The sequence below is a fragment of the Manacus candei genome, unplaced genomic scaffold (genome assembly GCF_025592945.1).
Source record: "Manacus candei isolate 608988 ecotype Guabito, Panama unplaced genomic scaffold, ASM2559294v1 h1tg000049l, whole genome shotgun sequence".
Taxonomy (NCBI): domain Eukaryota; kingdom Metazoa; phylum Chordata; class Aves; order Passeriformes; family Pipridae; genus Manacus; species Manacus candei.
In genome coordinates this window covers 6,592,293-6,605,922 of record NW_026138097.1, presented here as the reverse complement: position 1 = coordinate 6,605,922, position 13,630 = coordinate 6,592,293, and the positions used below count along the sequence as shown (strand labels likewise).

At 36.1% G+C, this 13,630-nt stretch overlaps 1 protein-coding gene across 1 annotated transcript in view; it reads right to left on the bottom strand.

The window, feature by feature from the left end:
* RECK (reversion inducing cysteine rich protein with kazal motifs) overlaps nt 1-13,630 on the bottom strand; it is a 53,066-nt gene that overhangs the window by 20,178 nt on the left and 19,258 nt on the right. Inside the window, exons 7-10 of the mRNA XM_051798882.1 lie at nt 4,230-4,263; nt 3,160-3,357; nt 2,497-2,764; nt 861-1,040 (exon numbers count right to left, since the gene is read on the bottom strand). Of these exons, the coding sequence (XP_051654842.1) occupies nt 861-1,040; nt 2,497-2,764; nt 3,160-3,357; nt 4,230-4,263 (680 nt within the window). The remainder of the gene's footprint in view (nt 1-860; nt 1,041-2,496; nt 2,765-3,159; nt 3,358-4,229; nt 4,264-13,630) is intronic.

Genomic DNA, 13,630 nt, shown 5'->3' with positions numbered 1-13,630 from the left:
CACCATATGAATTCTAAACCTTGATGTGGCTTGCTTTTTATGATAGACAAGAAATTAATCCCTTCCATAATTAAGCAAGATTAAAATCAATCTGAAATCTGTCTTTAAGGAAAACAAGCTCTTTAGGACTCAAGGCTGAAACTCCCTTCTCACCGCTATCTCTTGGATCTTAAATATTTCTTACAGGAAGTCGACTTAAGAGCAAATATCCCAGATACCCCAAATATCTATGTGTATGTTTCCTGGTGAATCACTAATGCGAGTTGATTTATCATTTATATTTACTCAGGCTTGTGATTCTACTACTTATATAATGCTCATGCCACTGCATATTATTAAAAAAAACCCCCATGATCTCTAATAGCTAATAAAATCTTTTTTTTTTTCAAGTCTAGCTATTTAATTTGTAACCTTGCAATTACTAATTCAGACACCACTTTTAAGTCATGCATTTTGTCCTATAGAGTATAAACCTACAAAAATATGTCTCCAATAAAAGGAATTTTGAGAATGAGTAACATGTAAATTTAACAAGCAGTTTAACCTTATTTATAATACACAACATTTCAGTAATCATGGCTTACTTGTCTATACAGAAAGACAGAGGAATATGCTGCTAATACATTGTGACATTTTACAACTTTATGGGTTAGCTTTTATTCTTGTAAGTTTTGTTATATCTGTTGTTAAATACATTTCTAAATGTTCATTCTAGAAAAAATTATTTATTTTTAAATTAACTAAAAACATATTTGCAGAAAGACAGCTACATACAATCTCAAAATAAGTCTGAAAAACATTTATTTTTTAAATCAAAGCACAGGAATTCCTTTATAAAATATTCAGTGTCTCTCTCCTACCTGTTATTAAAATTAGTGCAGTAAGTAAGATTTCTACAGCCCAGCTGACAAGGTTCTCGTACATCTGCTAAACAGGTCAACATGGAAACTTCAACTGCATTATACTCACAAAAGCGATCAAATTCTTGCCAGCTCTGTGAATTGCCCCAGCTCGTGCTATAAAGTTTAGTGCAGAGCTCTCTGAAAAAAACATAGAGATGAAGAAAATAAAATTAAAGAACAGCAGGCACTCAGATATAGCAGAGCCCATCATTTCTTTGCTGGTCACAACAGTCTATACTTGCCATAGAAGACTGTTTTAGAGCCCAGAAAGTCTGCAAGGGCATCCAAACATTGTGCTCAAAGAAAATAACCCCTCTTTGTGTTTTCTAAGTTTCCATTTTGCCTAAGAATGTGAACCAATCTTTGAGCTAGTAAGACTGAAAGACTTCAGAATATAAAACCATAATATCCAATAAAACTGTAATAGTTGGAAACCGAACTTATAACTTTGAGGTGAGAACTAGCCCAGCTAATTTTACTTGTAATAAATCTAGGTTGACATCATAATGAGCAACTTGTAAACCCATCCTTCAGCTTCAAATAACACTTTCTTCTCCTACAGAAATGACTGTCAAACAAAATACATTCCTTCTTTTGCACAGATGTTTGAAACAGGGGTACTGTTTGTTGCTTTTGTTTGAGATGTTTCCTGGTGTCAGCAACAATCAACTCACTTTATTCACAGCAATATCCTACAAGCTGCCACTGTTCCCATCCCAGCTGAAGGTACGAAACTTCATTGTGCTATTAGATCTCCTTTGTGTTGAAAACTTGAAGGAAGGATCCATTTTTAGAACTCATTGTCAAAGCAAGCGAGTAGAAGATATTGTATCAACTGCCTATGCTACAACGTTCTAAGAAATAACAACTCCAGGGCTCTACTACTAAACTCATTATTGATCCTGCTAATTCAGGATCTGTTGTTTTGTTACTGGAAACTTTTTTATCAAAGGAAGCAACAGCTCAGAAATCAAAGTTTGCAACTTATTTAGATATACTGATGCATTTAAAATGCAATCATCATCTGTTTTTAACGTGGACAGAAAAATCACACTAAACTAAAAATGCTTCTATAACAGTTTTTTGCAAGCATGCAACTCTTTGCTGAAAACCTTTGGGGTTTTTTCAATGTTGGGATAGCTAGTTCCCTTATTTAATTACTAAATAACCTAGGTTATTTTTCATTGACAAAAATGAGAAGAGCATCTAGTAAGGAAAACTGCTAAGGTTTTAACATGAAGTAACCAGACACCTGAGAGTTTGTCCTCTTGGCTCTGTTGAGTTCTGGTTAAGACCTCTTGACCAGAGGTTGCAATATTGGTTATTATGACCACAAATATAGTATAGGTTTTGTTAACTTACTGCGTCTGCTGTAATAAGCCAGTGCTAAATGTGAGAAAGAGTTGAACCCTCTTACAGAAAGTATGTTTTGAGATACAAAGTATTGGACAGAATAACTATCTAAACCTGTATTTTTTCTCAGAATTCTAGAAATTTCTATCTAACATACATAGCAAGATTCAGGCAAAGGTCTGGAATGAGACAAATTCTGAAGGACTTTCACAATTGGAAATGAGGGTAGGGAGACACTGACCTACATGTGGAAGAATTTGCTTTAGAACAGCAATGGAGCTTGGCTCCATCGAGGCCTGTTGAAGGTGGAGGGTGCACAGTGACTCCTGGGTGAACAGATCTTGAACTCTCAAGAAAACATTGCCAAAGTGGATCCTGAGGGAGGGGCATTGTTTTACAGCCTTCTATAAGTCCATCAACAATTTCAAGCTCTGTTTTCATTGACATTAAAATTCTTTTACAAGCAGTTTGACACGCATAGTCTTCTGCTCTATCACAGCAATACAAACCTGTTAAAAATTTAATAAATAATGGTCAAGCATACAACATTCAAGATGCATGGCATAACAGCCCTCAGAGAAAAAGTGCTTGAAGGGGGCTTCTTCCCTTCCAAAGAATCTCAAATAACATTGTTTCTCTAAAATGCATACAGACCAACTATGGAAAAAAAAAGAACACAAAATCAATATGTAAAACTTAAAAATAAATAGAAATCAACAATGCACCTAAACCCAAAAGTTATCAGTATAGAAATTCATATAATTACAGTTATAACACAGAAATGCATTAATACAATTTATGCAATAGTCTTATACAATAACACATTTTATATAAAACGTACATACAGTCCTCATTTTTAGTATCTTTTATAAGTTTCAGTAAAGAAGGATTTTTTTGTACTTACTATCTGTAGGATTTCTCATTGGATATGACTGTGTATAGTTGTTCACACAGTGTATAAGCTGAGGGCTAATAGATGCACAGTAATTTTCAACTGCTTTAATTTGTGAAGGACCAGGAGAAGAGTCTGTCCGAAAAATTGCTTGACAATATTCCCGGCAGTTTGTGTGATGACCTGCGTAACTGCAACAGACTGACCCCACTGGGGAAGCAAACAAACATAGAAAATGTATGGGTTCCTATACAGAGAAATGAAGAAGTGAGCATGACTGTACAACACACAATGATGCTCAAGCTAGTACTGTGGGGAAAATAATAAAAAAAAAAATGCTATGCTCTATTAAAATACCTTTGTCTACAAAATGACTGGAAATATCTGTAACTAGCCAAATTACATTTCCTTGTTTGGCAGAAGAAAAAAGTCACTAAAGCTGCCTTGAACTCAAGTTCAAGAGACCAGCGAGCCAGCTGAATCTTATCTTCAGCTATTCTGTTCTTATTTAAAGTAACCAGACTTGTCCTACAATTGAATTATTAGAGAAATACTACTAATAAACAAATAAATATGAAAGTAGTATCATTCAAAAAAGCCAGAGAGATGGTAATATGATTCACCCATTTTTGGTATGTTGCTAAATATATATAATAGTTCTTGAGAACTATTTCTACTAGATTGAATTCTGAGACACTGATTTCATTTTATATAGACAGATATCAGGCAATAAAACACTTGCATGGTTCTTCACAATTTCAACTCTGCATTTAATTTTGCACTCATCAAATGAACAAAGCAGAAAGAAAAAATGACAGACAAGACAAATACAAATACAGAAATTAAAAACTGATGTAAATGATATCACAGAATATGCAGAGTTGGAAGGGACCCACAAGGATCATTGAGCCCAACTCCTCCCTTAATCACTTGACTAAGACCATTTATGCATGTGGTTTGTCCTTCTATGGAACTGAATCCATGTGTTTGTGTAAATGTACACCTCCACAATTTCTTACATTTTAGAGAAAAAAGGATAGAATGATATAAAAGATAAACAAAACAAACTATTATATACTTACTTTCATTTCTGTTAATACAACTAAAGAGAGCATTCTGAAATCAAAACAAAAACAGTGTTACAAGCCAGAAAACTTTGAATAAATATTTGTGTCCAGTCATTTTTGATAATGAGCGAATAAATCTTTTGTATTATTTGCTCCAATTGGATTGGATTAAAACAAAAACACTATACAAACAGTGAAACCAGGAAATCAAAAGATCAGGGGTCACTTGAGTTCTGTGTGTACTCATAATAAATAAATACTCAAGATAAATAGTCAAGCAAGCAAAGAAATTGGAAGACTTTCCTGGACTAACTTAGAAACAGAATGCTATATTAGGGTGTCCCAATATGTTTGGTTGGTTGGTTTGGGGTTTTTTTAAGGACAATAATTTTAAAGATTCTAGGGGAAAAAAAAAAAAAGAACTCTGCACAGATACATACATGCAAATAGAAAATCTCAACACAACAACTCCACAACAATACACCTTAAATGCTAAAGCATGCAGTCAACTCCCTCAAACTGCAGCCAAAAGGCACAGCTGGGGGAACATACATATTAAAAGACAGAAGAAGGGAAATGCACACACCCTGCTGGTTTGTTTCATAGGTCTCTAATCCACAGAGCAATCATAGAATGGTTTGGGTTGGAAGGGACCTTTAAAGGTCATCTAGTCCAACCCCCTGACATGGGCAGGGACGCTTTCCACTAAACCAGGTTGCTCAAACACCCATCCAATGGGGCCTTGAACACTTACGGGGATGGGGCACCCACAACCTCTCTGGGAAACCTGTTCCAGTGCCTCATCACCTTCATCATAAAAAAATGTCTTCTTTATACCTAGTCTGAATCTACCCTCTCTTAATTTATAATCATTAACCCTTGTCACAACAAGCCCTGCCAAGAAGTTTGTCCCCAGCTTTCTTATAGGCCCCTTTAGGCACTGGAAGTTGTCATAACGTCTCCCTGAAGCTTTCTCTTCTCCAGGCTAAATAACCCCAGCTCTCTCAGCCTGTCCTCATAGGAGAGGTGTTCCACCTCTCTTATCATCTTTGTGGCCCTCTTCTGGACCTGTTCCAACAGGTGCTAAGACCTCCAGACCTGGATGCAGTACTCCAGGTGGGGTCTTCACCAGAGCAGAGCAGAGGGGTAAAATCACCTCCCTCAAGACTACTGAACTCTTGCCCAAAACAACCAGTCTTTGCCTCACTGAAAAGGTACATTTCTTAAAAAAATTAGATACTGCATATAAACTTTCTGTACCTCTATGAAAAGATGAAGTCACGAGTTTGAAATTCCAAAATGTAGTTGCCAATTATCAAAGACTTTAAAATTACATGATTGTGAAATAGAAGAGATATTTGAACTACCTCCACACCTGATCTCTACACTTGTCAGAACACCAGATTATAAAAAGTGATCAAATACATAAAGGTACATTAAGTGACAAAACGCAATCCCCATCTTCATAAAGTTTCTGATCTCCATTTCCCCTATCCCTATCATTAAACAAAATTGTGTTTTACATAGAAGAGAGAATCTAGAGAAGAAAACAGAAACACCGTCAGATTAATCCACAAACATAATGTGGCATTAAAGTCTTGCTTCAGTACAGGAAAGTACCAGATATGCTACTACCTCTACCTAAGACAAGGAAGAGAGCTCAAAATGCAGACCTAGTTTAAGCTCTGTGGTTCATTAGATTATGCATGTATGCTAGTTACTAGTATTTACCGCATTGCAGAGAAGTGGCTATCCCAAATAATCTTTGGGGTATTTTTGTGAAAATCTGCCAGGGATGGGCAGGGTTCAAGACCAGGCTGGATGGGACATTGAGCATCCTTATTTTCCCCACTGCAGACTAGGTAGGGTTACAGAGAAAATTGAATATCAAAGTCATGCTGACTATAGAAGGGCAAATACGGAATGTATCTCTCTTCTCAGCAGCAGCACAAACAGTCAGTCTCATGTCTACAAGGCAGCTTCAGTACACAATTCACACTTTCCCTTTCCCTTACCTTCAGAGGCATCTTACAGCCTGACACCAGAATCAGTAAATATTGTAAAGTCTGAACTTCTTATTCCATTGAAGCGCTGCTCAGTAAACAAGTGTATTCCACTAGAGAACCAGAGAATTTGACAATCTCGCTTTCCCTTTTTTAATTTTGCTCATGAAAGTTTTCTGTCTACCTCAGGAAAAACATGATTCTTTTTAAAATGTTCTTTATTTTCACAGCTATCTTTATTCTCTTTTCTGTTGTTCATTTAAGAGTAAACACTTCAGAACACAGACTGGTTCTCTATGCATGAATTAGCATTCAAATGAATTAACTTTCCTGCATATATTGTTCTGATGAAAATCTGAAGAGCTAAAAGAATTATTTACTGTACCAAAAGATTGAAGACTCACTTAAATTTGAAAAACTTCAAGCCTTGATGTTTCAGTTTGTATCATGTCATTAATGATGTTATTTTATGCTGTAATTTAAATCCCAAGTTCCAACTTGCCAATTACTTTTTATGCCATGTAAATCACATTGCTACCATCCTGTTTTCTATAGTCTCTATTACATCACCTTTTGGATAATATCTTTTTAGATAGTGAAATAACAGTTAAACATAAGATTTTGAAGAGGACAGTCCCAATACTGTAATGATCAGCATAAAATTTCTTCTATTAACAGTCAGAAATTAATTTAAACCTTGGATAAGTCATGGTAGATGTGGCACTGAAATAATGACCCTAAGAGAATAAACACAAATCTAACTTGAAAATTTAAGTTATTTTTCCATGAACAGCAAGTACTCATAATTTTAGTGATCATGAAAAAGGAACAGGTCTATTGAGTACACTTCACACAAAAATTGAAAAATCTGCCTTACATAAAAAAACCCCAAACTTCACAAAGTAACAATTCAGACATTTTGTTTTCATTCCAAGAATATCCCCTACCAAATTTTAGATCTTTTCTCCCAAAAGCATGGATACTGCATAATTTCTATGAGATTAAGAATGAATTTGCAGCAACATTCCTCATCCCAGTAGCAACTTTTCATCTGATTAACTTTAGATTTTCCCTCTTTATAACACACAAAGCAAATCGTGTAATTCATCCATCTGTTTAACACAGATGAGGGACAAGAGAATTAAGGGAAAAAGAACATGTAGACAGAGCCACCATCCTACATCTGTAAAGAATAGATTCATACTGTTGCCTAAAGGCTCATGTAATTTTTACAGCACCACACATCCTGCTCTATGGATGCCAGGCACCGGTCATCAGAAAGGCACTGTTTTGATGTGGCCACCCGGTTTCTTTGGGACCTTTCATATATGAAAAGAGAAACAACTGTCAGATAGGAGTTGCCATGCACATCTCTCTGACCCAAAACTGACTGTCCTCAGAAGCTGCTGGAATTAGACTTCTCCACACCCACCCTGTATCAAGCACTAGAAGGTGGCATACAAACCAGCCAGGTAGAAAGCAACACCATAACTTTACTACTTAATGCACTGGGACTGTAGAGGCTGCTGGAAAGTCTGAAGTCTGTCTGTCATGGTTACACCCAAGTAGTTGATCACACTGTTAGCACAAACAATACTTAGATTTATGCTATAATGCTGCAATAAACTCAGATAAAAACTGTCATGATATTTAAAAGTTGAATGATACAAAAAAGTGATTAAAAAGCAGTTCAGGCCAGTGTCAGTGGCCCTGTTAGCTCAAGGGACACAGAAGAGAGGAGAATGTTGAGGAGATTAAGGTGTCTACTAATGTTCCTACTCTAAGGAAGGGTTTGAGTTGAGACAAAATTATCTTCTCACAGCAATTTTACACACCAATTTCATATAGGCAGGATGCCCTAACCAGATAGTAAGTATTCTTTTTATTTTAGAAGTATTTTAAAACTGTAGTTCCACAGACTGCTGAATTGCTGTAATTGTCCTTGTATTTCTGCTAGGAGGAGTTGGTCTTACTTCTCTTTTCTACCTTGTTTACAACTCTTCTGTCCCTGTTCCCAGTTGTACAGTCTTACGTATGCCTTTACATCACCTTTACGTCATCTTCTCATGACCTGATCTTTCTCAGTAGCCCTGTTGAAAACTCATGTTTCTCATCTCCTAGTGTTTTAATTTACCAATTTCAACAGAATAGAATAGAACAATCTTTTTTTAGATACCATCTTTTAGAAGGATCTGCCAGATGCCAGAGGTAAGAAGTATATTTGTAGGGCTAGCATTGGGAGGGAACATGTGTGGAAAAACTGCAGTCGCAGAAAGGCACAGGAAGAACTTCAGCTGCACTGAGTTATTACAGCAACTCACCATATTTCACAAAACTGCAAGTGCCTGTAGCCACCACAGAATACAGTGCCAGTGAGGGTGCTGACTTTGCTTTTTGTGTAGGTCTAGATAACTGTTCAGTTACCCAAAAAGTACAGGTACACATGTGAGGAGTGTAGCTATAGAGACATGAGGGAATATAAAACAAGAATTAATGTCTAATCATCTGTTTGTAAATAAAGCTGGTAACAGCATTAGACAGGCAGTCTGATTTGAATTACTAACCATAATTTCATTTTAGAACACAAGGTTGATGCCTATCTCTAATAAAGTAGTTCTCATATTTAAGAAATCACAAGCTTTTTTTCCCACTCAAGCATCCTTCTGCTATTGAACTGTCAGAACAGAAAGAGAGAGAAAACAAAGCAAAAGAGAGATATAGGCAAGGAAAATCAAACCTAAATCAACCAACCAAACACAAACACTAAAAGAGGAGAAAAGGATGTTCTTTTTAAAAGAACAACCAAGTCATCAAGATTTAGGAAAATGAGGGTAAAAAGTCAATATTGTGCACATACTCCATTTTCAACTTGAAACTGAAATATTGAATATTAAGTTACTAAGTGAACAAAGATGTCAATATAGAAATTTCTAAAACAAAAACATAATGATTTGTTTTATGCATTAATCCCATCTTCCAGACTTCTCTTTTTTTAAAGACAGATGTTTCTGAAACTGGTTATTAAAGTCAGTGACACTATAAGCAGAAGAAGTGGAAAGTGGCAGGCAGACATGGGCAACAGAACCACGTACACCTTAAAGAAAAAAGTCTCAAAGATTTCTTTTTGGTGTTATGAAAATTGAAAAAGGCTACTGAGGTTTATCCACCAGAGAACATCGTTCAGCCTTCCTCACCAGAACCCTCTTGAAGAAAGATTTTAGCCAGTACTGCAGGACCTAACTGGTTTCGCTCTTTTTGGAGCTCATCAGCTGCAGGTAACGGCTCAAAAACCAAAATGCACACCCCCAAACACAAACAGCACAGAACATTTTGCTGAAGGAAGAAGTCCTCTGCATTGTAAGACATGCTTTCATATTACAAGCACATTTATTCTAAATGGCTGCCTCTTCTGTTTTGAATGAAAAACAACAGCGAAGCTGCTCTTTCACACCAGAAATTAAAGAGTATTCTGCTAAAAACCCAAAAAAGATTATTTTCTTCCCTAAAAAGTATCATGGTATCTGTATGCTACTAACTTTGGCAGAAAAATAAGTTTAGTACTGTCAGCTTGGGCAACCTAACCACGGCAAATATTTGAATCTAGATCCTATCCAATTAAGGCCATCTTAATTTGTAAGTATTATCTACAGTTAACAAATACACTAGTAATTTATTAAATTTAATAAAATACACTCTATGCAATGAAAACCACACTAATCTCTCCTTGACTTCATTTAATCTTCAAATTTATTGATAGAAAATAACTGATGACATACTAAGGTTTAGTGGAGTCAGCTGAAGTGTCAAATGCTAGTGAACATTCTAAGAACTTTAAAAGCTTGCAGTAATTAACAAGGCCAAGATTTTCAATTATGTAAGCCAGTGAAGAAGTGAGAACACTTGCACACTAAGGTAGAACAAAATCAGTGCAACTTGAATTTCGACAAGATCATTGAGTGCTCTATCAACCTTCTTTGAACAGCAGAGAAGAGAGACAAAAGGAACCAGCAGATGACAACAACATTATCTACAATGTGTCAGAGTCCATCCTGAATTCCTAAAACAGTACTTCCAGAGGCCACACACACTCCAAATGCCTTAGTAGTTCATTAAAACTGTTTAGGAACCTTCAGCTAAACAATGTCCTAAACAGTTCCTTATTATCTATTGTCTCTGAGCAATTAGATACAGGCTAAAAACTGCTGACTGCATTTTTCAGCAGCAGTAATTAGTACTTAGTAGTCAGCATAAAACAGGATCATGTGACCCTAGACGATAAGACAAGCCAATACTGTAGCACAGTAAGTACTTCTCTGAATTACAGCACTTGAAGCTGCAGACATTGCATTTGAAGTTTCTGTGTTTAAAAAACTGTAAAAAACCAAAGTCAGATTAGGCTAAAGAGTGCTCAAATCTGTGAGAGCAAAAATACCTTCAAACAGTACAGAGATATAAAAAGCATTCACTACCGTGCATCAAAACTAGTTTTAAGAGTAGAAGCCCAATAACTGGTGACATTCCCAGTTGTATTTTGACTGCTTGGCCGATGTTAATAGTGCTCAACTGCAGTAAAGCTCTCACAGTGCCAAATTACCCAGAGAAGTCTGAATGTCTTATTCGGAACACATGACGTAAAAACTGGAGTTCTTAGTGTGCAGAGAGGTGAATTCACAGTATGCAGTGTACAGACTCAAGAGCTGCAATCTAACGGAAATTTTAGTGCTACCCGTATTCCATGCAGTCTTTTAAAAAAACTGACCCTCCACTTTACATGAAACTTTTAAAATACGAAAATCAGAAAATCCTACATACAATCCATACCGTCTCCACTTCTTTTTTTTCTTCTTTCTTTGACTATTACCTACCTTCTTTACAGAGGAAGATGAACAGGATAGCAGAAAGCTGGAAGAAGTAGTGAAAGATAAGAGAGTTGAGATACATAGAACTAGAGGAAAAATGAAGATGACAAAATGAGTACCTGAGAGGCAGAAGATGGGAAAAAGGACTATCAGAAAAAATTCTTCAAAAGAAGGCAAATAAAATATCTTTTGGTAACACTTAAAAATACTCAGCAAGTTGTGTTAAATTTATCCATTTCTGTATGCAGTGCTACTTGAAAATAAAAGCTGTTTAACAGGACACGCAATCTTCAATGCACTGATCAAAAATTAATAGCTTATTCCAACACGATTCTTTTCTAAAATGCGTAAAATCTCCAAATTAAAAGAAACATACATATTTACAGTAAAAGTAACCCAGAAACATATGATCAGCAGAAGAAGCATCTTCAATTAATCTTGTGAAAAGCTATCAGTGCTAAAGTGATTCTGCTACTATACAACCTGAGACTCTGCTTAGCAACTTCAAAACTTGGTGGCGCCTCCTGCTTGGAGTTTGTTTTTCTTCACTGCTCTGAACCCTATGTCCTACCCTTGAAGACTTACCTCATTCTTCACACTCACTAACAGTGGAAGATGAAGGGTAACTCATGAAGTTGCTTCCCTAATCCCAAAAGATGACAGATAAGTACTACGCAGAGTTCAGTCAACTACTCTAGGCAGCTTGTGAAAATCCTCCGGGAAATCATTATGTGAGTATATAAGAAAGTTAAGAAAGCTGGTAAGTTACAAAAGTGTTTACTAAAAAAGGAATTACACTTTTACACCCTTAATTAATCTAGTTTTTACTTTTATGTCATGTACTTATATATTAAATACCTCAGCAACAGACTTGAGTGCTGATGAACAAGCACAACGATCTATACTGTAAACTAATTCTCAAGTTGGATCCTCATTTTTAGCAAACTATGAATTCTTAAACACAAAGGCAAACACAGTATATATGACATTGTATTTATGTGATTCACGAGCTGTTTCTGATCTCATGTCACCTCTTTCAGTTTGAAGTAGCCGCTTCTTCCCCAGTTCAGTGTCTTCCCCAGCCGACCCCACAGAATGCGAAGTACAGTACTGGTCACAGACACAGAAGCTATTCACAGACTACAGAAGGAGCAGGACACACACACCAAAGCACCAGGAACTTTTTTCTTTTTTTTTTTTTTTTAAAGAAAGGAGAAAGAATGTCTAGGGTGTGGGAAACTGCAGGTTCCCTCCAGAAGTATTTTGTGGAATCTCCTATCTTGGGCAAAACATCCTTGAACTTTATAAAACCAAGGAGACTCTTGACAACTTTTTGTCCTGTAAGCTCGGACACATAGTAATACCATACCCATTGTCATAGAAAACTCTGTAACAACTAATGAACTACCACATCAGATACTTAATTTCTGTCCCTGACACACTATTTGTACCTACTACACCTAGTCCTCATTATAAAAATTCTTTCCTTCTCCACCAGCCTGAAGACTGATTCCTTCTACTATAATTTTTCTCCCTCTCTTTCTCTTTTAGTGTTGCAGAGATAGAAAGCATTAAGGTTTTCTGTACAACAACAGCAAGATCACTCTTGATTAATTGCAAGGAACCCACTTTTCAAACTTCCAGATAAAAACTGGTAACGTAAATAAGATGACTATCACCATTTTGAAGTCATTCTTTTTTCTCTTACCTTTCCTCTCACGTTCTCCTTCAACCCATATTGGCCAACCTCCTACAGCAATGCAGAAAACCAGAAAAAAAGAAGGAAACAGACCAGCATAACAGAGGAGAAGCTTGCAGATGTTGAGAGTATAGCATATCACAGCATGACAGGAGACAGAACTACTTAAAATGAAAATTCATTTTTAAGAGAACAACCTATACCTAAGTTCAACAATGAAGAGTCTAGGAAAATACTCTGTAGATTGTTTAGATAAAAGGACCAAAGGAAAAATGAAATAAAATAAAAAAGCAATTTACCACTTCCTGGAAAAAAACCAGGAAAGCTGCTCCAATTCTGCTCAAATCAAGAGAACAGAAAATTGTCTGATATCCTGAATTGTTGATTATGAGCAGAACTGATGCAGGACTACCTAATTCAGGGCAGAAGGAAATGGGGCAGGAGGAATCTGATTCTTAATTAAGAAACAGATCAAAAGAAAAGCAGTCCTAGCAGAATAGCAATTCTACACACTGTGTTATAAAGAACACAGGTAAAGGCAGATTTCTGAAGATACCCTGATAATTAATTCTATGAGCAGACAGTAAAAATAACTGCAAGCATTAACAGTTTCACTGATGTTACAAAAGAGTTATATATTTGAAATGTTTTACATTAAGATACTTAAAAGGCTATTCTTTCCTAAATTTATTTCTTTAGGTCACTTTTAAGCTGACTCTCTCACTGTTGAAGCTGAAAAGTTTCTGACAGAATGAATGATCACAACGAATGCTGACTTTGATCAAAACTCCTATGAAATAAACTTTCTTGGAAGCCATGTCTCCAGTTTGAAAGTTGCAACTTTTTCATTGAAAT